General features: G+C 44.3%; 1 protein-coding gene across 1 annotated transcript in view; it reads left to right on the plus strand.

The window, feature by feature from the left end:
• The window catches only part of RASA1 (RAS p21 protein activator 1), a 700,806-nt gene that overhangs the window by 637,964 nt on the left and 37,335 nt on the right, over positions 1 to 25,507 (plus strand). Inside the window, exon 23 of the mRNA XM_069224876.1 lies at positions 3,653 to 3,730. Within this exon, the coding sequence (XP_069080977.1) occupies positions 3,653 to 3,730 (78 nt within the window). The remainder of the gene's footprint in view (positions 1 to 3,652; positions 3,731 to 25,507) is intronic.

Below are 25,507 nucleotides of genomic sequence, written 5' to 3' on the forward strand. Positions count from 1 at the left end.
CTTCTTTGCATCAAAATGTGCTACGCTTTGGTGAAAAAGCAACCTCCTGACGGCTTGCGGACTCAGACTACCAGGGCCAATGCTGCATCCACTGCGTTAGCACGTGCAGTTCCTGTCCTGGATATCTGTCAGGCAGCTACGTGGGCGTCTCTGCACACGTTTGCTAAGCATTACTGCTTGGACAGTTAGGTTCGTTGGGACAGCTACTTTGGTTGTTCGGTCCTGCAGGACTTTCTAGTATGATCTTAGTTTGTAGCCCACCACCGAGGATGGCATTGCTTGGGTATCTATTCTAAGGTAAGGAATCTGCAACTAGAAGTCTCTATCAGATGTACAAGTTACTTACCTTCGGTAACGAAATATCTGGTAGAGACATATTCTAGTTGCAGATTCCTTACCGCCCACCCATCCTCCCCGCTTGTGAACTGATTTCTAGGGACAGGGATTCCCCCCCTTTCAGGTCCTTAGCTCTGGCGCACCAATATCAGTGTTCTTAGCGGCTCTGAGCTCTGGCGTGGAAAGTCGTTAAAAGAAACTGACGTCACTGCGCAAGGGCGGCGTCTACTACTCCCGACGTCATTTTGGCGACCACGACGCCTGCGGAGTCAACAGACGCCACCTACTGACGCGCAAGGGTATTGCTCGAAGAAAAAATCTCCAGATCCAGTCTGATGCCTGGTGGAAAATTCTAAGGTAAGGAATCTGCAACTAGAATATGTCTCTCCCAGATATTTTGTTACCGAAGATAAGTAACTTGTACATTACTTACCTCCTAAGGGATTATAGCCTCTATGGTATGTTAGGCATTTGTGTCACCAAAATGAAGTAACTTGATTTCTGTAACACTGAGTAGTTTCTTTCATGTGTGTGAGTACTGTGTCTCTACAGTGGTATTGCATGAGTTTGGCATGTCTCCTAGTTAGGCCTTGGCTGCTCATCCACACTACCCCTAGAGAGCCTGACTTCTAGACACTGACTACATTTCACTAATAAGGGATAACTGGACCTGGTATAGGGTGTATGTACCTTTGGTACCCACTACAAACCAGGCCAGTCTCCTACAATGCCATGCTAGTACATTTTGCCCAATAGAGGGTCAACATGTGTGGAATCGGTCTTTTGCCTAATTTGGCTGCGAAAGAGAAAAGAGCATTAATAATCCTCGCTAATTGATTGTTGCTAACCTCCAACTGTGCAAGTCACAACACTCTACAAATAAAAGTTACTCCTAAATAACTGAAATTGATCATGTATTTTAATGGACTAGCATGTAACTTGAAGGATGGTTTCAGTTTACTTTTAAATCCACAGGACATTACAAGGAATTTGGTTGTATTCATCTTGAGATCTAGCCTCTCTATGAAGGAGCAGAAGGCATCCAGTGTTTGACGCAGGGCAACAGAAGTACAGCATCTTCAGCATATAACAATGCTGGCATTGGACTCCATCCAACCTGGGGCATGTCCCTATACCTTAACACTAACTCCCTCTCTAGATGGTTGATATAGAGGGAGAAGAGGAAAGGCGCAAGGACACAGTCTTGCTTAACACCCCTGCTTACTCCAAACATCTCGGAGCACTCCCCTCCCAAACCAAACCTGACTGCGGCTCTTGGATCTCTATAAATTTCCCTAATGGTGTTGATATTGTGCCTGTCAATGCCCAGGTCTTCTATTATATTGCACAATGTAGTGTGGTATACATAATCAAAGCTGCTAGACAGGTCCATAAAACCCAAGAACAGGGAGTCACGCTTAGTAACTATGTATTTTCCCTATAGGAAGGAGCGGTTGAGACATTGATCTTCTGTCCCCATCCCTCGCTTGAACCCATGCTAGATGTCCAAGAAGGTAACGGTCTCCTCAACCCATGCTTCAAGGTAGAAGAGTAAGACGCTGCCCAAGTCCTTTACTTTAGAGTCCATGAGAAAGATTGGGCGGTGGCAGCTACGGAACCCATTCATAGGTTAGAAGTCTGCAGGATGAGGTGCCCATCAGAATTTTTTTTACTAAACTTAAGCACCAGTATTTCTTGTCAGTACTATATCATCCTGCAAATTGCTCACTGCTTTCTTCCTCGCCGCACGAGTTAGTCCCAGTCTGTAACTAGATCACATGATATGCAATGAGGGGTTTGCAGCTGTTTTCACAGTTCTCCTTCAGTTCAGCTCCTTTAGTTCTTCACTGCAAACCTCGACACTAAAAAAGAGGAACTGCTGCCAGCCTGCTGGTTGGTACGTATATAGTTAAGTGAGGCAACTGAGGTCATGTGGAACAGAGATTGTTAGGTGTAAAAGTTTTTCTGGGTCAAAGTCTGATGCTTGGAAGATATTCATCAGCTCAGGCGTATGCATGAAGATATATTTTGCACCAAAACCTAAAAATTGAGTTTCCAGTATTTGGATTATTAATGTGACAGTTCTCCCTTCGTGTTCAGTCATTCTTAATATGATATAATATATTGTTTCAATGTGTACTGATTTGAAAATTGTCTGGTAGTATGGAAGCCCATCATAAACTCTGGAACATGTCTTGAAGGCCTCTCCTACAATTTAGTACAAACCACTGAGAGGCGTGTGAGATACCTATTTGTTTTCTCTTTCCCCGGAGAGTGATGGCTGTGGCCAAAACACTGGAGACTAGGAAAATCCAGCAGTTTGTGCCCCACAAAAAAATTTACATAGCCATTTGGCGTGTTTATCGAAATTAGGCAAGCAAGGGACACTATGATAACTACATACAGTAAAAAGTGCCCTCCAATTCTACTTGCTCTCCTGTGAGAAGATGACCACTGAGACAGTTTAGCTAGAGCCTACGGTTACTTCTCAAGGGCGTAACATGTTGATAGATCAATTGCTCAGGATGAAGCCCTACTTAAAAAATATAATTAGTGTGTGTAAATATGTATGTTTAAACGTATTATTTCCATTTACATCAATTAACACATTTTGGTGAATTATTAGTGTAAAAAAACTGATGCTCCGTGTTGGATGTAATCTTTTTGTAAAACACCATAGGTATATTCATTGTATATCAACAAGAACCTGACATATGGGGCCCAAACCTTTAAAACTCGAATTGTCTCTCCAGTGGGAAAATTTATATTTCACAGTTATGACTATATTATGTGAAAAGCATGAATCAGGCGTATAGCATTGTTTTGTGTCTTCTGTCACATGGCATTGTTTCTTGATGCATGTTTTTATAAATTTTTGCCTATCTTATCAATATGATAGTTTGTGGTAGGTTTTCAGCTTTTAAGTGATGGAAAAAAACATTGCTTTTATGTTTTAAATGGCCTTGCTATGTGGTATTAGTATTATTGTGAATGTTCTACATTAAAGGGTGGTACCTATATTCTGTCATGATTTTATAGGTGATGTATCTGTGTACTAAATACACTAGAGCTGTACATAGCTACATACCTTTCTAATTAATGAACATCAACTCGGCAAAGTCGATTTTACAGTTTAGCAAATCCGTATAATTGTTGCTTATGAGGTGCCAACCACTTATCTTCAACTGCAGCAGCAATTAAGCAGTAATGCCATCACAGCAAAGCTATACAAATCACAGTTTCAGAATTTAAGACGATTTCTGTTACTAAAATTTAATGTAAGCAATATGATGAATATTTTGTTTTTATATTTTAGGAGCCCTACATGGAAGGAGTAAACCCATTCATTAAACAAAATAGACATCGAATGATAATGTTTTTAGATGAACTTGGGGTAAGTTATTTTCATATATTTCCTTACAACTCTCACTATCTTAATGATAAATATATATATATACCGTTTGTGTGATTGACCAAGGTGTTAATTACAAAAGTGCATTGAGACAGAATAGTGCATCCCTGTCTCAACATCCAGATACTTACCTCTAATAAGATGACCTACTGTGGTTGTTGTCCTGCAGACACCAGACGGTGTGTTTTCCTACTGCGGTGCATAACACTTTTATGCTAGTCACTAAGCTTTGATACTTGAGATTCTCCAGTATTGAATCTTTCATAGATTCACATGCTTGAATCTTCCCTGTTGCTGAGCTGGGAGTCCCATAGTAATTACAACAAGCAGTAAAATACCTAACATCATACAGTAAAGGCCAAAGGAGTGACATTGTTAGCCAATTCACATCGTTTTAGGAAGGACCAATCTCCAGGCAAACAGAGAAAAGTTAATGAATCATTCTTTCTCCTCAAGGGTCACCCCAACACAGATTTCTAACTGCATGTTGTGTGAAGAGAGTGTCCCTGGGCTCTGCTCAGTTCTTTGAGAAGCTATTGCTTTGAACCTTTACTGACCTTTAACTGTCAGGTTACTTTGGATCTGTGATATCCCTGTCGATTTTACAACATGTCAGAAGAGTCCAAAACGGGGTTATTTAGACCTTGTAAGACCTGTTGAAAACTGAAACGTTTCTCAGAGTACCCTCACAAAGAATGTCTGTTGCCTACACCCTAGTCACAAGGCTAAGGACTGCAAGTATTGCAGAACAATTTCTGCAAAAGCCCTAAAGGACATGGAGGCAAGATGACCTCTTTGGCTACAGAAGAAAAATTAGCAGACACTCCCGGCTCTGGAGAGGATGAGCCAGAAACATCAATATCAGCCAAGAAAAAGAGAGAAAGGTATGAGAAAGAATCCTGTGAGGAGCCACCTAAGAAGTTTGGCAAAAGGGAAATAAAAACAAAATATGACCACTGGCGTTGACAACACACGCCTAGCTATCTATTATCTCCTGTGTCCTCTAAAACAAGGAAAACAAGAACAGAACCATATACTAATTTTTATGTTTATTTGGCTTCTTCAGGAGTGGATGAAGGGGCGGAAAATGTTATGTTCTTCTCGGGAGGAGTCAGCTTTTTGAGGAACTAGTTAATCTGGCCTATTTGATGCAGTCGGAGACTATAGTGTGCATGAGAATTTTATCATAAGCAACAGACAGGCTGTGAGGAAAGTTTCAGGTTCAGCAGTTTTAGAGGCCAGCAGCTGTGATCATCAGGTCCTTTTGCACCATCTCTGTGAAAGATGACGTATCTGTCCTGTTTTGAAAGTGAACGTTTCATGGGCTGAATCTGTGTCTTCTTTGGCAAGTGAAAGCTTGATTGTTGTTCTATTTGGAATATATTTTGCAGTTGTATTTGTTATTGAGAATATTTGAAGATACCTGTGTGGTCGATTTGTCTTTTGGTAGTGGCAAGGTGCTTTCTGTGGTGGTTTTTAGCAAGGTTGATGTCATATCTGAGAAAGAACGATTAGGCTTCTAAAATGTGTCTCTTGCACTCTGTGTTTGAGGCAGTGTTTCTAGGTTGACGTTTCGAGGGGTTATTGCTCTGTTTCCTTTCTGTATTTGATTACTGCCCATTCTTCTAAAAGTTCTTAAGAGAACTAAACTATTTTGCAGACTTTTAAATTTTGTGTCTCTGCAACTTTAATTGGAGGGGAGCACAATCGTCAGCCTCCTCTTTCATGACTGTTAAAAATGTTCATGTACAAGTTAGGATAAAGTTTGTGGGGTTGTTTTTAATTTTCAAGATAACAACATTTTGTGGTACAGTCCTATTGATATCTATAACGTCTCTGACTCAGACCTTTGGTTTGTTTGACCCCAGAATTACAATTTTCATAGGCGATGGTGTGTGCAGGACGGGTCATTCCAACATTAACAGGTGTGGTTTTTTTTTGGTTTTTTTTTTACAGTTGTGCAGAGTCGAACCCAAAAAATAGTTTTGTGTTGAATAGGATTGCTCCAGGTGCTGTTAATCCGGAATAATTCCAGTTGGAATGTAGCTGGATCATGTTCATCACCTTGTGTGGATTGAAGACTCCTAGCAAGATATTGTTTGCAGCTAAATTGATATTTTCTGCTGTGAATAGGAGATCATCCCCTGACAGATGATATGATATGAAAGATTGTGGGAATTGTGGAACAAGTATTCCAGAGGGATGAAGAGGTCTAGAACAGGTTGAGAGGAGCTTGCTAGTCACATTTGAGTCAGAAATAATAGATAAAGATATTTGCGACAATCATATCTGCAATTTTAAGTCTATGTCTAGGAGCCCTCATACATTTGTCAATTAGACATCTGAAAGGGTTTTAGTCTTGGAGTCTGGGGCAGAGTAGATCAGTACGTGAATGAGGTTATTGGGTTAACTGTTATTATTTGGTCCTGTTGCATGTGGTGAGGCTCACAAGATGATGAGGATCGCTGAAAAGGTCTCATATGTTTTGGGGAATTAAAGGTGTAATATGAATGGATCAATTACCATGTTGCCTCCTCGGGTAGTGCTTGACATGCTGTTCTAGGGTGTGTATATTTATTAATTTGTGGGATGAACTTAGAATATAGGATGGGTGAAGGCAGACGTAAATGGGGGACTTGTAACTGTGGGCTGCTGTAGCAAGGAGTCTTTCAATATGAGTGTGAAAGCAGGGAGTATTTTAAACTCAATAACAAGTACCTCTGGATTATCGTCCACTCCAAACTGAACATGTCTTCCCAAGTCATCTCCGTTGCTGCCTTGTTCTTCCACTCCCTGAAGATGCTGAGGAATATTTTCAAATGGCTATCAATCAGTACCCAGAAAACCATCAGAAGCCTTTTCTACAACAAGCAGGCTGGACTACCAGAACATCTTCTATGAAATACGAAAAGACTGAAATGTGTCTCCAGTGTTTAAAAAAGAAAGACCTTCTCGTGGAAACACAGATACCTCACCTTTATAATAATCTTAGGGACTAAACTTGGGTCTGTAAGATTTTTCTGCATACTCCCTGCATGCTAGTAGGTCCTGTGGCACCACATCAACTCCGCTCCATCCTGGAAATGACTATAGGTGCCACCCTCGCATGCTGATATCTGTTTGCTTTTTCACTCCTTTGAATGCAGGTTGGAGATAGGTCCTACTTTTTTCTTGTAAGTTGATGCGCTTCTCCTCCTAATTTATTTTCTGTGTGTTAAGGAATATGACCTCTCCTAAAAGTACACATTTAAAACCACGCAGGAACTGTTGCAAACAAATGTCTGTGACAGATTCCCCTGAGATGTATTTCTGGTGTTTGAGATCTGGCCATGGCCCCAAGTCATGCAAGGAGTCAGCCCTGATGCATCTGAAGACGATCAGTGACTGCATAGCCAAACTTTACATAGCTCATCTCCAAAGGAAATTTTGTAAAGACCTTTCTCACATAAAGGCAAGGAAGACTGACCCATTCTCATTCTCAGAGATGTCCCCACAACAGTTCTTTGTTGCGTTCCAATTCTTTTGGTCCAAGTGAACAACTTTCCATCTGAGGAGTCATGAGGATGCCACGGTGTCCTGTAGTCTCACTCCTGGTCTCAGACTGAGGGCTAATTCCACAGCTAATCTCGATGTACCCTATACGTCTGGGCCCTTCCACGATGTCATAAAAAGTTGAGGTGTTTTAGGAGGCCATGCTCCTCATTTGTGACACCATACTGGCTCACTCTGGCGTGCATTCGGTTTCCTTGTGTCAGCGGAGGCCTCAAGTCAGGTTACCATGGCAGGGCAACCCTCAAAACTGTCTGTTCCTCCCAGCCCTACCTGGGGATCAGCTCCGAATCTGGAGTCAGCTCCACACTCATCAAGGTGATCCATGATGGGTCCTGTGTTTCCGACACTAGATGAGGAAATTGACCCGTATTCCTATCTGACACCGAACTGAATCAGTCTTGGCTGAAACCACATTTAAGTTTAGTGTCTACATGCCCAGTCCCCATACAGTCTGACTGTCAAAATACATTACCTTTGTCTATGATCCACCCTCCAGTGCGCCAACAACTATTTGGATCAGACTCTGATCAGAGCCAACCAACTTGTGGAAGTATAATGATGGTGGAGACAAATTCTCCCCACATTAAGATGATGATAATTTTTATTTTGACCTGCAAAAGGCCAGTGGGCTGGACTTTTCCCTGACACAAGTCTGGGCTCTCTCCCTAGTCCTTCCAAAGAAGAGTTGGCTGCTTTTGTCATGGTCATCAGATCGGAGGCAACAGTTTGGGATCTGCCATTGCCTTACATTGAGGTAAAAACTAACATCCTCACTGAAGTGTTACAACCTGGATAAGCACCAGCTTACCCACCCTAATACCATTCATTCATTAATAACTGTCCACAAACCTTTAAGAGAATCCAATATAGACTTTATCCTTGTTTGAGATTTCAAAAGCCACATTTGATGTCCCTTCTGGGAAATCCGTTGAAAGATCTCCACCGAAATATGATGGGGAGATTTTAAGACTGCTTGAGGAAGAAACTGGGTTAGCATTCTAGTTTTCTGTTCAGTGCGACCTCTGTGAAGTGCTTATTGTGCATGCACTGTATATGAGCCTCACACTTAAACTGACTTTTTGTTTTGAGTGGTGAGCAGTGTCTCCCCAGTGTGTTCACTCTGAGAAGAATTTGTTGATGGTTATTCAGCATTGGAGAAATACTCACTAATTTTGGATGTGCACTCAAGAGTTAATTCCCCAATTTTGTAGTTTGTGTTTTTTTTCCATGAGGAGAAATCCTTGAGTAGCTGAGAAATAAGATCTTCTGAGGAGAATTTGGAGTTCAAATTAATTTCTACAAACAATTTAATTCTTCCCTTCGTGAGACAAGTGGCACAGTAAGATTATACATTTAGTACAGTTATTCTTGGATTTTGTGGAAGTTTGTTCCTTCAGAGGAAAAGACAGTGTCCGCAAGAGACAATATATATTCCATGATTGATGAATCAATGTTTATACGAGAGAGAAACTTGACCTCTGAGTACATTTGATACTTACATAAATAAACATTGTTCTGAGAAGGCTATGTTGCACAATAATAATGTTACGATAGTGTGCTTAACTGCTGAATTTAAATATTAATTTAAATTGTTTGTTGTGTTCTCTGAAGGCAGTCTCTTTTCCCCTGTGCTAGTGCATAGTTAGAGGAAGGCTTCAAACCATGCTGAGACTGCAGGAAGGTGACATAGGTCGTAGGCTGGCACAAGGTTAGTCTTTAGTTCTTGGGCTCTAGGCATGACTCCAAGACATGTTTCAAATGTGCTGTCTTGTAACTGATGGCCACCTTATGCCAGAAGTTGAAACTGCCCATTGTGAACCAAAAGAAACGGTCACAGGTCAGGTCTGTTCCAGCGAGAGGTCTACTTCATGCTCGAAGTCCCACAGTTCGTCAAAAGCATAAAACAATGAAGTGGGATTCGACCTGGTCCTGCTACGTGAAATCTCTTGAAGACTTGAGGGCATCAAGGTAAAAGCTGCTCCCTTTTTAAGTCCTCAGAATCCGAATCAATACTGCAGTAGATCCTGATGTGCCCAGAGTCTCCTGGGCAGTAGATAGCGGCATTCAAGGAGGCCATGCTGCAGTTTATTTGGTGCACTACCTTTGGGCCCCCTTGAAGCCAAAGGGGTATCCAGTCGGAATCCTGCTATAGTCTGATGCTTCCTGCCTCCTTAAGACCGGCTATGGGGCCTGTGCTGACTCCCACCAGTGCCAAGTTCAAGGTCAGTTTCTGCCGAACTCAGACCCTTTAAACATAATCAGTTGTCATACAGCCAGATCTAATCCTAAACTTCTGCCTAAACACCACTGCCAGTAGGGACTCCATTATTTTTGGCTCTGATTCTAACCCAGTACAGGAGGTGTACATGGCCTCTGATGTGCATGATGATGGGAATATGAATCTTCATTGAAGCCATTTTTGACATTTAATAAAGTCCTTATAGTTATTTGGGCCAAACCATGTTCATGTTAGACAGTCCCTTGTCCTGTCACTCGGTGACTTAGATCTGCTCCTGGTGATGGGAACTTTCTTACTATACACCTTCACCTGAGAGCTTGGTTTTAGCTTCAACAGTCCAAATTCCTTTCCAGCAAATTACCCCGCCAGGAAGTCTTAAAGAATTGATGCCTTCAAGAAAAGTGTTTTCATTGACTAGCCTGGCCCCGAGAGCAGTTCATGCTGGTACAAACATACATTAAGGGATATGGCCAGTGAGATCTTGACAACTGTCCAGAGGATATTTAGGTCTACACTGATCCAAATGATACATGAGTCAGGATGCTGCAAAATATGTACTTTGGGGTGGCCTGGACAGTACAGCTATTGTCAAAAGTGTCATGCCCAGAATGCACACCTGAAAGATGTCAACCAGAATGTCTGGTGGTGTGCAAGCCTTCCTGTTGGATATGAACTTTGATGGGTCCATGCTTTTTCAAGAAAATACTAATTCAGCACTAGAACGATTCAGGAAGCTGTGCCACTGCTAGATCTGTGGGATTATTGACACACAGTAAGCAATTTCCTCATCAGTTCATGACATTCAGCGGTTTCTCCAGAGAGCTGGCATGCAGACATCACTAGCCCTCTTAACCATTTGTACAACAGGCAGCCAGTTCAGTCCTTTTGACACTCTGGTTGTCTCACCGGTAGGCACTGTACACCACAGCACTCTCCCAATTCTTCTTCCCTTGCTAAAGCAGCTACCAAGCTGGTTTCATTTCCCCCCTAACAACCCATGCTAGACAAGTTGTAGTAAAGGCTTCAGCATCATGTCTGATGGGTCTTCTAGATTGTTCAAAACTGAGACTAGTCCCTTGCCTTCTTTCCGTCCCCACCTTCCTCTTGCGTCAGAGCAACTTTCCAAAGATCACTGTGCAATCTTGATCCAACATCTTAGCCTTCTGGTATCCAAGGTTCCCATTGAGAGGGTACGGACTTGAAGGAGGGCCAAGGATGCTACTTGCGTTACTTCCTTGTTCCAAAAGGGAAAGGAGACCTCAGGCTTATTTTGGACCCCTGGCCATTGAACACCTTTCATAAGGTCATGTGCAAAATGCTCTAACTCAGTGCTTCCCAAACGTTTTAGGAACATGACCCACTTTTTAGTACACAAACATTTGTGACCCACCTAGCTTTAATGGACATGAGGTGGGTAATTGTGTTAACCTAACTAAAGAAACATGTGCTAGTGCATTCTCATTTACAATCAGCACATTTTCCATTGAATGGTGACTTCATTTGCACAGACATACAGGTTTACTGATAAAAATATATTGCATACAAATGATGTGTGGAAATCGGGTTTCAGTGAATATATATTATTTGTGCATCACCATATAAAGTGTCTTGATTTGTTCTTATTGTATTAAAATCTTTGTTTCCATCACCCTTCATTTTCTTTTTTAAAGTGCTTCAGGGTTGCTTTCCTTAATGCTGAAAATGTACAGTTCATTTATAGGTATTTGCATTGTTGTGTTTTATGAAAAAAAAAATACTTTCTTCTACCCTTTCTTTCACAATTGCTGTACCCCAGCAATTTTTCCACATAATTCACTTTCCTTCCTCTGACTGCAAAGAGAGACAAGTTTATAAACACCTGTCCCCATGTTAAAAAATAAGCAGTAGAGGACATAGCCTGACATTTGAACCTCTGTCTTTGAAGCACAGCAAATGTGACATATGTAAGGAAATGCCTCCTTGGCATGGTTACCCCCTGACTTTTTGCCTTTGCTGATGCTAAGTTATGATTTGAAAGTGTGCTGGGACCCTGCTAACCAGGCCCCAGCACCAGTGTTCTTTCCCTAAAACTGTACTTTTGTCTCCATAATTGGCACAACCCTGGCACCCAGGTAAGTCCCTTGTAACTGGTACCCCTGGTACCAAGGGCCCTGATGCCAGGGAAGGTCTCTATGGGCTGCAGCATGTCTTAAGCCACCCTAGGGGCCCCTCACTCAGTACATGCACACTGCTTCACAGCTTGTGTGTGCTGGTGGGGAGAAAATAACTAAGTCGACATGACACTCCCCTCAGAGTGCCATGCCATCCTCACACTGCCTGTGGCATAGGTAAGTCACCCCTCTAACAGGCCTTACAGCCCTAAGACAGGGTGCACTATACCCCAGGTGAGGGCATATGTGCATGAGCACTATGCCCCTACAGTGTCTAAGCAAAACCTTAGACATTGTAAGTGCAGGGTAGCCATAAGAGTATATGGTCTGGCAGGGTAGCCATAAGAGTATATGGTCTGGGAGTTTGTCAAACACGCACTCCAGAGTTACATAATGGCTACACTGAAAACCGGGAAGTTTGGTATCAAACTTCACAGCACAATAAATGCACTCTGATGCCAGTGTACAATTTATCGTAAAATACACCCAGAGGGCATCTTAGAGATGCCCCCTGAAAACATACCTGACTTCCAGTGTAGGCTGACCTGTTTCTGCCAGCCTGCCACACACCAGACATGTTGCTGGCCACATGGGGAGAGTGCCTTTGTCACTCTGTGGCCAGGAACAAAGCCTGTACTGGGTGGAGGTGCTTCTCACCTTCCCCCTGCAGGAACTGTAAGACCTGGCGGTGAGCCTCAAAGGCTCACCCCTTTTGTTGCAGCGCCCCAGGGCATCCCAACTAGTGGAGATGCCCGCCCCTCCTGCCACTGCCCCCACTTTTGGCGGCAAGGCTGGAGGAGATCATGAGAAAAACAAGGAGGAGTCACCCTCCAGTCAGGTCAGCCCCTAAGGTGTCCTGAGCTGAGGTGACCCCTGCCTTCTTGAGAAATCCTCCATCTTGAGTTTGGAGGATTCCCCAATAGGATTAGGGATGTGCCCCCCTCCCCACAGGGAGGAGGCACAAAGAGGGTGTAGCCACCCTCAAGGACAGTATCCATTGGCTACTGTCCTCCCAGACCTAAACACACACCTAAATTCAGTATTTAGGTGCACCCCAGAACCTAGGAAACCAGATTCCTGCAACCTTAACAAGAGGAAGGACTGCTGACCTGAAGCCCTGCAGTGAAGACGGAGACGACAACTGCTTTGGCCCCGGCCCTACCGGCCTGGCTCCCAACTTCGAAGAAAACTGCAACAGCGATGCATCCAACCAGGGACCAGCGACCTCTGAAGCCTCAGAGGATTGCCCTGCATCCAAGGACCAAGAAACTCCTGTGAACAGCGGCTCTGTTCAACAACCTGCAACTTCTTTGCAACAAAGAAGCAACTTTAAAGACTTCACGTTTCCCGCCGGAAACGTGAGACTTTCCACTCTGCACCCGACGCCCCCGACTCGACCTGCAGAAAACCAACACCTAAGGGAGCACTCCCCGGCGACTGCGAGCCCGTGAGTAACCAGAGACGACCCACCTGAGCCCCACAGCGACACCTGCAGAGAGCATCCAAAAGCCCCCCCTGACCGCGACTGCCTGTAACAAAGGACCAGACGCCTGGAACCAACACCGCACCCGCAGCCCCCAGGACATGAAGGAAACAAACTCCAGTGCAGGAGCGACCCCCAGGCGACCCTCTGCCTAGCCCAGGTGGTGGCTACCCCGAGGAGCCCCCCCCTGTGCCTGCCTGCATCGCTGAAGTGACCCCCGGGACCCTCCATTACTTTCTATCTAAAACCCAACGCCTGTTTGCACACTGCACCCGGCCGCCCCTGTGCCGCTGAGGGTGTACTTTCTGTGCCTTCTTGTGTCGTACACCCCCCTTAACACTACCCTCTGATAAGCCTACTGCTCGACCACACTACCACAAAATAGAGCATTAGAATTATCTCTTTTTGCCACTATCTTACCTCTAAGGGGAACCCTTGGACTCTGTGCACACTATTTCTTACTTTGAAATAGTATATACAGAGCCAACTTCCTACAACATATATATATATATATATATATATATATATATATATATATATATATATATATATATATCAGAGAGCAAGAGAGAGAAAGAAAGAAAGAAAAAAGACACAGACACAAAAAACAAAGTTGTCCCCGGACAAAAAGCGCCCTCCCATCAGTTCGCATTTTATTTCGGAAAGCAGCAAACTAGTCATCTTAAAGAGTTCTTTACTTTTCACAGGCCACATGCTTGGATTGAGCAAATAATTGCAGGCACCTCATTCCTTCATTAAATACTCTGGTGAATTGCACATTGCATTTTGGTAAAGGTAGTCCTGTGTGTTTATATTGTATCTTAAGTAGATACACAACTTTGCCTTATTAGGTTGCTCTTGCCAAACACATATTAAAACACATTTTGAAAACCTTAGTAGGCCGGTGATCGAGGACTAGATGTCTGAAATGCATAAGGCCTGGGAAATGTGAAGAATGTAAAGCTTTAAAATTTTATATATATATATATATATATATATATATATATATATATTATAGATATATATATATTATAGATATACAGAATTTAAAAGCTTCTTTATTTATTGCTTGGATGTTCGACGACAAACAGTGTGGGAAACACTATTCTAACTGGCTCAGAGCCTTTCAGCTCTAGACTAAGGAGGCTGGATGATGTGCTTGGAATTGTTGTTGAATATGGGTTTCCATATACTCGTCCTGTGGTTGAAGGTGTGCCAAGATTACTTTCATTTTGGCGTGTTCCCTTTCAGCCACACCTCTACTCCTCGGGTGTTAACAAAAGTGATGGCGGTAGTCACTCCCATCTGCAGAAGCCCGAAGTACAGATATTTTTGTATCTAAGCAACTGATTGCTGAAGGCAGGCTCACTACAGTCACTGGTAGACCTCCTGTGGACAGTGGTTGAACTCCTGACTGCATTGGGTTTCACTTGTACCTTAGTCCCTCAAAAAGACTTTCAATGGGGTGATTCTGGACACTGTAGCTTTCAGGACTGGTTCTCTCTGCACCAGACCTGGACCATATTCAGTTTTTTGTGGTTGTCTCTGGGTTACAGTTAAGATGGCTCAGAATATTCTTTGTCTCATGGCCCATGTGTACTCCTTGTCCCAAATACCAGTTAGCACATAAGGGCCCCTAATGGACCCTCAGTTCCATGTGGGCCCAGCATCAGGGATGCCAGTCCAGCTCTATTCAGGTTCTGACATAGGCAACATACAATCTGCAGTGGTAGCTAATAGATGCAAATCTGACCTGCAACAGGCACCCATCCAAAGTTCACAGTGGCAGCAGACCCATCACATTTTATTAAGGCTTGTTCTCACTCTCTCAACTCACTTTCCTCCTGTGACGTACAGAAGTATAAAACATTGCCAATATCCACTGATTGGAAAGAACAGGAGCTTGGCATGAAGCACATCTTACTGACATCAGTTGCCAATCTGAATTGTATATACATTTTCCTTTTATTTTGCAGACAAAATAACAAGGCACAGCAGGCAGTGGCAGCTACTATTAATGAGCAAGTGGTGGGGGTACATTAAAAAAATATAAAATAAAAAGGGCCTTACCTGCCACTGCTGACTGCCATCTCAGTTCTGCTCCAGTCCGACTCCCAATTCCCCACGGGCTGGTGCATACTGCGCAGGATCCCAGACGCCAATCAAGACACTGCTTTCATGCTGGTAATACTATTTACCAGCATGAGAGCAGTGCTGTCATTGGCCTGAGCAGGCTGGTTTAATGTTCGATCAGGGGGCCTAGGAACATGTGGCTCTTCTCCACCAGTCTGTGCAGCACAGCTCGGGTGGAGTGATCTAAGTGCGCATGTCGGTTTGGCCGTCCTTAGCTGGCTAAACCGACATGCGCACTTACAGTACGCAGTGCTGCTCCTCCCCCTGCTGTCATCATGGTCCCTCACCCGCCCTAGACCCGGCTGGCTGTAGCACTGTAAGAAAAATAAAATGATAATAAAATGGTTTTCGGGGGGGGCCTTGACGGTCCTCCGCCATAACAGAGGAGCCGCTGCTGACAGCAGATCAAAAAAATAATTCTAATTAAGTAAGGTGGGAGGAAAATGGGGGATTTGAGCCAGTGCACAAGGGGCAAAAGTGGTAGATGTAAGCTTTCACAGTGTATAACAGTCTAATTTGCGGGGGGCATGGCCGCTCGATCCAACATGGCGGACGAGTAGTTTTCCAGCTCCACTTTGGCCTGATAAAATTATCCTCAGTCCGGTGGCAGCGCCTGGAGTTCGATGCCCAGCAGTCCAGCACTCGTAGTGCAGCCCAGACACCCCCACAGCGGCATGGCCCGTGAGGGGGGGAGAAGGAGGGACACGGCAGTCGTGCCCGCCCGGTGCATGCCGCAGCAGAGGCCCGGAGGACCATGGCGGAGCCATCGGCAGGAGGCCGTGGGGGACCGGAGAACACCTCCATCCCATTGTCGCCTGCGGGCAGGGAAAACGAGGTGCTACAGGAGGTGAGGCAGGTGGTCCGGACCTACGAGAAGACCAGCACCTAGGAACAGAAGACATTGGACGCTGATGGCGGGGCCCCCTGCGAACGTTCTCGGACCCGGTGGGACGTGGTTTTCCCCCCTATTGTGCGGCGCAGGGCTTCCGGGTGTGGCCGGACGGTTCTGGAGCCGAGAGTACCGCGCGCTGATGTTGGTGCAGAGGGAGCCCAGAGAATTGAGGCAGGCCCACGGTGGGAGGTCGTTGGCAGGCTGTGAGACTTGGGGGCTCCCGCAGTAGAGACTAAGTCAGGCTCGCTGGCCAGGTAGGGCGCCAGGGACGCAGGAAATAGCAGTCTTGCTAAAGAGCACGGGAGGCCCCATCCTAAAGAGGACTGCAGTGCTCCAGATGGGTGGAGGACCCTACTTGGTGACCTGGATGTACAAGTCATTAAATGGAATGACGAGTAGGCCACTACATTCCCTGAAGGCTCGATGGGAGGCGGATGCGGGCAGGAAACTGACGGAGATTGAGTGGGGACAGGTAGTTGCATGTGAATCTCATGAACACTCGCCTTAAACTAATGCAGTTCAATTTCGTACACAGGACATATCTTACCCCACATAGACTCCAGTCCATCTACAGTGGAGAACCCCAGGCCTGCCCTAGATGCCGAGCCCGGAACACCGACTTCAGACACATGATTTGGGGGTGCCCTACCCTGTGAGTTTACTGGGCTTAAGAAATAGCGCATCTTAACCTCACCCTAGATAGGTCCCTACCTGTGACCCTAGAGGTCTGCTTAATGGGCTTGCTGGTCAGGAAACATCCTAAAAAAAAGTAGGGAACAGGTTTATAGACCTGGCCCTAGTGTTGGTGCGGCGAAGGATAACGATAACCTAGAAACGCCTGAGGGTCCCCGGCTTACAACATGGGTACACGAAGTCACACGCTGGGCCGGGGTGGAGGAGAGGACTTTGAGGAGAGAGGAATAACAGGGGCTCCAACGCCAACCTATATCACATTTCTGGGCGGAAATTATGGAAGAGTGGGAGGCTATTGATCTCCCTGACGACACCCATACAAAGCCCAGCACTGAGGAGGGCCCGGGCCCTACCATTAACGCCAGAGTGTTCCACCGGAGGACACTCGTGCTTCACAGATAAAACTTGGGGCTGCCAACCCAGCAGTGACGGCGAGCTGTTACTACTCAAGTATTGTTGCGGAATCACTGGAGATTGCACACCACAAGGGCACGGTTAATTAGTTTGTGGACTTATACCTTACCAACATAAAGTCTATTTTGTCCTTCTGTATGGTTTGAAATGGCATGGTTGTGCCCTGGACAACAAGCGGGCCCCACCCGAGGGCATGATATCAGGTACTTGAGGAACTTGGTAAAGGTTTCATTAACACGATGACCAGAGCTTAGGTAGTTTAGTCCTATATGGATGTAAAGAACTGAGCTATATGTATAAGAACAGTTATGAATACAACATTGTAGGAAGCTGGCTCTGTATATACTATCTCAAAGTGAGAGATACTGTGTATAGAGTTCCCCTTAGAGGTTGATAGTGGAAATAATAGATAATACTAATGCTCTATTTGTGGTAGTGTGGTCTAGCAGTAGGCTTATCAGAGGGTAGTGTTAAGCATTTGTTGTACACACACAAGCAATAAGTGAAAACACACACTCAATGACTTAACTCCAGGCCAATAGGTTTTTATATAGAAAAATATTACCTTCTTAATTTATTTTAGAACCACAAGATTCAGATATCAAGTAAATACATAAATTGTAAGCTACTTGGCCATAGGTAAATATAGAACTTTGAATGAAAACAGTAATGTACACAATTTAGCATAAAATGACAATAAGCTATTTTAAAAGTTGACATAGTGCAAAATTCAACTGTTCCTGGGGGAGGTAAATAAAGGTTAGTTTGTCAGGTATGTAAAGCACTTAAAAGTTCAGTCTCCGGGGCATAGGCAGCCCACCATTGGGGGTTCAAGCTAACCCCCAACACCCAGCGCCAGCAAAACAGGGCCGGTCAGGTGCAGAGGTCAAAGAGGGGCCAGATAACATAGGTGCTCGGGTTCCAGTCTACTAGCAGGTAAGTGCCTGCGTCCTCGGGGAGCAGACCAGGGAGGTTTTGTAGAGCCCTGGGGGGGGGCTCCTAAACAGGCACACAAAATACACCCTCAGAGGCACAGGGGCAGCCGGGTGCAGTGTGCAAACAAAGCATCAGGTTTTGTGTTGAAATCAATGGAGGGACAAGGGGATCACTCTGGCGATGCAGGCAGGGCACGGGGGGCTTCTCGGGCCAGCCACTGACTGGGCAAAGATGAGGGCCACCTACTGGTCACTCCTGCACCAATAGTTGGTTCCTCTTGGGCCTGGGGGCTGCGGGTGCAGTGCTTCTTCTAGGCGTCTAATTCTTTGTGACTGGGAAGTCGCGTCAGGGGGATCCTCTGGATTCTCTCTGCAGGCGTTGCCGTGAGGATGCAGGGAGGTCGTCTCAGGGTGGACACGTCGTGGGAGTCACCCGGGGGTCCTCGCTGCAGTGATGGTTTCTCTGGACATGGGCCGGGGGGGTCGGGTGCAGAGTGTTGGGGACTCGCTTCAGGAGTGAGGTGGGAGTCCCTTTAAAGATGGTTTCTTCTTGGTTTGTTTTGGACAGAGCCGCTGTCCATGGGAGTTTCTTGGTCCTTTGGGTTGCAGAGCAGTCCTCTGAGTCGGCAGAGGTCACTGGGCCCGCTGGATGCATCACTTTTTCAGGTTCTTTGAATCTGGACACAGGCCAGTAGGGCTGGGGCCAAAGCACTTGTCGTCTCCTCCTTCTCTGCGGGGTTTTGAGGCCAGCAGTCCTTCTTGTTACGTCATCAGGAATCTGATTTCCTGGGTTCATGGTTGCCCCTAAATACTAGATTTAGGGATGTGTTTAGGGCTGGAGGGCAGTAGCCAATGGCTACTGTCCCTGAGGGTGGCTACACACTCCTTGTGCCTCCTCCCTTTGGGGAGGGAGACATATCACTAATCCTATTGGGCTAAATCCTCCAAAGCAAGATGGAGGATTTTCTAAGGAAGGGGTCACCTCAGCTCGGGACACCTTAAGGGCTGTCGTGGCTGGAGGGTGACTCCTTGTTTTTCTTATTATCTCCTCCGGACTTGCCGTCAAAAGTGGGGGCTGCCCGGGGGGGGGGGGGGCATCCCCACTAGCTGGAGTGCCCAGGGGCGTTGTATCACCAGGCTTGAGCCTTTGAGGCTCACCGCCAGGTGTTACAAATCCTGCAGGGGGAGGTGTAAGGCACCTCCACCCAAGACAGGCTTTGTTCCTGGTCACAAAGTGCACAAAGGCACTCACCCCATGTGGCCAGAAACAAGTCTGGAAGTGGCAGGCTGGCAGAGACCGATCAGCTTAGCACTCGCAGTTGGGCTGGCATGCATGCCTTCTGAGTGCATTTCTCAATAAATCTCACACTGGCATCAGTGTGGATTTATTGTGCTAAGAAGTTTGATACCAAACTTCCCAGTATTCAGTGTAGCCATTATGGAACTGTGGAGTTCTTGTTTGACAAACTCCCATACCATATACTCTTCATGGCTGGCCTGCATTTAAAAGGTCTAAGAATTTGTTTAGACACTGTAGGGGCCTAATGCTCATGTAGCTATGCCCGTACCTGTGGTATAGTGCACCTTGCCTTAGGACTGTAAGGCCTGCTAGAGGGGCGACTTACCTAGGCCACAGGCAGTGGGTTGTGGGCATGGCACTCTGAGGGGAGTGCCATGTCGACTTCGTCTTTTTCTCCCCACCAGCACACACAAGCTGTGCTGAGTGAGAGGTCCCCTGGGTGGCATAATACATGCTGCAGCCCTTAGAGACCTTCCCTGGCCACAGGCCCCTTGGTACCAGGGGTACCATTTACAAGGGACTTATCTGTATGCAAGGACTGTGCCAATTGTGGAGACAAAGGTACAGATTTAGGGAAAGAACACTGGTGCTGGGGCCAGGTTAGCAGGGTCCCAGCACACTTTCAATCATAGCTGGCATCAACAAAAGGCAAAAGGTTAGGGGGTAACCATGCCAACAGTGACATTTTCCTACAAACATACTATGTATGCACAAGATGGCACAGCTGTAACAATGTTCTATAATATCATGACTACTGTCAAACTTCAAATACCAATAAAAATATATATTTTTAAAACAGACTAAATTGCTACAAAAAAAAAAAAAAGTTAGATGTATAAAGGGCAAAAAGAAATTGGCAAGTAGAAAGACAGACAGTTGTCTACAGATAACGTACATAGTCCGCCTTACGGTGCGTCAATGTATAATGCTGTGCCTCGTGTCACCAATGATAACACAAGGCTTTTGCATTGGCATTATTGATCTTGATCTAAAACTAAGATCCCTGAACAAGTTCCTCAGGTAGGAAAACAATCAAAATGGTTGCCCAGGTACTTCAGACTCGAGTTGCAGCATTGGTTGGCATCTAATGACCTCTGGATACCTATTTCCACATTCTCCCAAGGTATTCCCACTGCATCATTGCAATTTCTTGTTGGAATGATTTTTTTAAATTGTGATTGATCTTATTTCTAGCAGATATATTATCTTGCACATTCCTCACATTAGTAATCTCCCCAGGCACTTCACCAAAACAGACAGCACCATAGAGGCTTCAGTTATGGAGTCAGTGACAGTATACCGAGGGGTGATAAAGTAACTCGACAAAGGTTCTGCCTAAGTTGGCGATGTTAGTTACTGTCGTTTCTGTGCATCACGGGCACAAACCTTAGAAGCTTCAAGAGCATTTTGGCTCCATTTTATCATCTCACTTAAGATTTTTTTCTGAAAATGACTCTTTCCATACCTTCTGGGTTCACGCATAGTGGGTCGTGTAAGAGGCCCATGTCTGGCCCTACCATCAATCTGTAGCTTTGTCGTGCTGAGGCTCAGACCATGGTACAGGCACTTTTGACCTCTGTGCACAGATAAAATCTGATAAAATGGAGGCCTAAGCTTTTCTAGCCTCCAGCCAGCAGGAAAGGACCTCAGATCTTGTTGTCCGTCCAGTGAAGTGCCCGAAGACTCATCTTTGCCTCCTTGTGGTTTGATCGTCAAGCTCCTTCAGCTTCACTGACTTCAGAGACATAGCAGAATCTTTGCATTGGGTAGCATCTGATGGCTTTGAGACTTCTTAGTATGGGTTACAGGTTGCCTTGCACACTGGCATTGTTGTTCCTGGTCCCAGTGCGATGTCTGCAGACATGAGAGATGTATCCGAGAATGTTTTTTTCTTCGTATCGAAAAGACAGGCAAAGTAAACCTTGTGATAATCCCAGTTGAATGTGAAAATCACTTTTGGTCTGAAGTCATCACACCTTAGAAAAAATGTAAGAATTCTCTGCAAACATTCCTTTTGCTTAATGGCTACCCACGTGCCTGGCTTTGACAAACAGTGCCATGTTACGAAATAAGAGGTAGAGATGTGCCGGGCCAACCTTTATAGAAGTCTTGGAAAGTTTCAAAATTGTCACTGGAATCGAAAAGGCTATGGTCAAGACGGAGGCAACGGTGGATCAGGAATCTTGTATTATATTAGAATTGAGAAATATCACTTTTGAAATGTATGACTTTTAAAATGATATGCCTCAGAAAGAAAACCTCTAAATGCGCAAAATAAGAAGAGTTTGAGAAATGGGATAGCCAGGAATGCTAAAAGCTAAACGGGAATAAAGGAGGGGCTAGAGAAAAAAACTCGAAGGTAAAAGAATATCCCCTGTAAAGACTAAAAAGAGACAAAGCAAAGTGGGAACAAGGGACAGGAAAGACAGCTCCGCCGTTACAGCGGAGGAGCATTGCCCAACTATTAAAGATGTCCCCAGACACTGCCCACAGATGACAAATAAAATGGGGCTAAAGTTAAGTTCGATGGCATGCATAGCTGTAGATTACACATGCTTTACATAAGTCCGCCATTTAGTGTTGGGCTCGGAGTGTTACAAATTGTTTTTCTTCTAAGGTTTTCGAGTCACGAGATCGAGTGACTGATTTTATTTTGTATCCTTCATCCAGACCGAGTGTCAGGACAGGGTGGGGCTACCTAAGTGCCAACAGCATGGAGAAGTGATGGGCTGTCTGTGCACTTGCTTAAAGTGTGCATGTCCCTTTGGCCTGCCGTCTTGCGACATGTGCACTTTAAACCTCTCAACAGGTTTAACAGCAAACACAGGTCTCCAGAGCCCTCAGTAGTTCAGAGACAGGCTGCTTCCGTCAGTCCTGGTGTACCTCTCATGCTGGTTAAGGGCATGAGAACAGCACCAGGACTGGTTAAGGGAGTTGGAGCCTGGGCAGAAAACTGAAACCGGAGCGAATAGGACGTCATCTTGCAAGCAAGGTAGGTTATTTTTATTTAATTTTTTTATGTACCCACCCCCACTCATTTGCCCGCCCCACCACTCTCAGAAGTTGTTGGCCGCCCCTGAGGACAGGTGCTTAACACAAAGGGAAAACACTATATTTACATGTGAATTATGCTCCCTCTGGTGTGCGCTTGTGTGCCCGCTCACATGCTGCCTTCCAGCCGCTCATGCTGCCTTCCAGCCGGGCATTTAGATTCTGAGAGCGCACATTTAAACTCAAACATGGGCACAAAGCAATTATCACCCTCAAATGGCCATGAATCCAACTAAACGAATGGCCTCAGATACTGCATTAAACACTTTGAGGATAGGTCTCTGCTGGTTTACAACTATCTCACACCCCTTTGTAATGCCTCACTAAAGATAAATACATGTTTCAATAGCGTGGCTTTGTGATGCAGGTACTGACCCCTGCTCGGCAACATTTAACTTTCCTATAAGTTAGCCCAAAACACCGTCTTTCTGGGACTGTAAGTACTATGCAGATTCTGTTACACAAATTGCTCAAAAAGACACAATTTGTCTTCAACAAAATAACTTTCATGGGCCCTGTACACATTAGTTGATTCTCTCTGTTCTCTCTACCATTGGGCCTTTGGTGTTTCTGATATCTGTCATTGTACATCTGTGCTGCTCTTCACTGTTAGTTTTCCCTTCTATTTTCAGTTTAGTTCATTGTCACCTTATATTTCATGCGTGCCATTTGAAACATTATAAGACTGTAGTGATGTTTACGCCACATGTCCAATATAATTTAAGTACATGGTAAACTCAAGGCACTATTTCTAAATAGAGAAATGTTACATTTTATAGATTTAAAAGTGTTGACCAGTTTTCCTTAAAAATGCACATTTTATGCGATTACATTAACAATATTAACGACACAAATATTTAGCAGAAATGCTGAGCGAATCAGAAAACAATAAGTGCATTATTGAAAAGAAAAAGAAAAAAAAAAATCTAATAGTTCTAGCCTTAGCGAACTGTTACAGTGGTCATTTCTGTTTAAAAAAAAACAAATGGCATGCAATCGCATGTGCTACAAAAATAAGCAGAATAAAAGAGACACCATGCAAACGCACACGTGCCAGCCATATGATTGTAATACATTTTTTAGAAAAATAACCATTACATATATTTTAATTGAACAGTAGCAGTATTTCGTGGCAGGCGGGTGTACTTAGCAGGGGCAGAGGCCCTTTTTAGTTATGTACATAATGAGAAAATAGGATTGAATTGCAGCAGCCTGAATACCTGTTTTAAACGCACAAGGATTTAAAAAAAAAGATAATGAATGGAAAATAAAAAGTATTGGCAAAGGAAAATATATGGGTGCACAGTCCTGTCAGTTAAACACCATTCTTTTGAAATAGATGTGCACATGTGAACGGGCAAAATGATGCCAGTCCCATTGCAAGAGTGCCAGGGCTGCAAATGGCTGACATACTGCCCTTTGCTGAATGCTCTGTTGGGTGAAAGTAACATGAATGAGAGCGGAAGAGACAAACTGATAAAGAGGTATGACTCAAGGTATGTTAAGTAAAGTTTTCTTATGCAGCGCCAGTACCCCAAACCGTGGTGACAGTGGCAGTGTTAATTTAAGAATAAGTACGTTTTCAAGTATAATAAGGGAAGATTTAGAATTCATGCACAAAGCAATTCTTTAATGGGCCAGAAATCTATGTAAATGTTTTAAGAAAGGGGAAATATTTTGGTATTTTGGAATGTTGCAAATCAAATGGGCAGCCACATTGTTTCAGTGATTTGATAAGGGTCACATTGCCATAATCGAGATTGAACATGTTTCTAGCAGTTCTGTGGCATCCATGAGTGTAGCAGAAGCAGACTCTGCACTAGGAAAGAAGTATTAGATTGGTCCTTCACAACCCCAAAGATCAATTGTCTCTCTTCTGTGTTCATATACATTTTGCATCACTTTCTTCCACAATTGGGCCAGAGGTGCATGTAGACTTTCAATAAAAGAGAAGGTAGTAGCCAGTCATGAGGGACACCTCAGTTGATAACTCTGAGTTTGTACATGTTCAGAATAATTTCCACGATTTGATAACTTTGTAATTTTATTTCTGAGTTTTTTTTACATGAGGTTTGTGAGGCAGCCCTGGGCCAGACATCAGCATGCATGAACCACTTCTTAGCACCTACATGCCTTATTCATTTTTACTGACGATGAAATTCATCCGCCGCTTAGCCTCTTTCGCAGACCAGTATAATAACTTTGTGGCGTCTTTGGACATTATATTTCTAGGAGTTGTTGTGAAGTTCTCTAGGTACCTGATTTGCCAATATGCAGGTAGTCTTTCTTCTGATTTTGAAATGGAAAAGAAAACATAAGTGCAATTACCTAGTGCAAACACCATGAAGTTTCTCCTCTAACTTGATCCGTAGGGTCAGTTTTAACAGCAGTAGGACCAGGTACACGGTAATAAGTCAAAACTTCTCTTCCAGACATTACCCTTTCATATACCATGCTATTTCATTTGAGTGTAGCTTTACATTGATAATTTGCCCTCTGACATAGTACTAGATACCACATTCCTACTATTTATAAGTGCTGTAAATAAAAGATTAGGGGCCTGATTAAGAGTTCAGTGGACAGGTTACTTCATCACAAATATGACGGATATCCCATCCACCATATTAAAAGTACCATAGGTTATGATGCACTTGTAATATGAAGGATTGTACTTCATCCACTGAGTTCTAATCAGGGCCTAGCTATGCTCGAGCACTGCGGATCAACATTTATGTCAGCATCAACCATTTAACTCACTGAGACATCCTCACAGTTAACATTGCATGTGGAGTATGCATTTGGAAGAGAAAAAAATTGTATATGAAAATGAAGTAAAATGGAAAATAAAACAGATTTGAAGTACATTTGAAATTGAGGTACTTTCATGTCTTTAGAGCCCTATAACATTTGACTTGAT

This window comes from Pleurodeles waltl, chromosome 1_1 (genome assembly GCF_031143425.1).
Source record: "Pleurodeles waltl isolate 20211129_DDA chromosome 1_1, aPleWal1.hap1.20221129, whole genome shotgun sequence".
NCBI classification, from domain to species: domain Eukaryota; kingdom Metazoa; phylum Chordata; class Amphibia; order Caudata; family Salamandridae; genus Pleurodeles; species Pleurodeles waltl.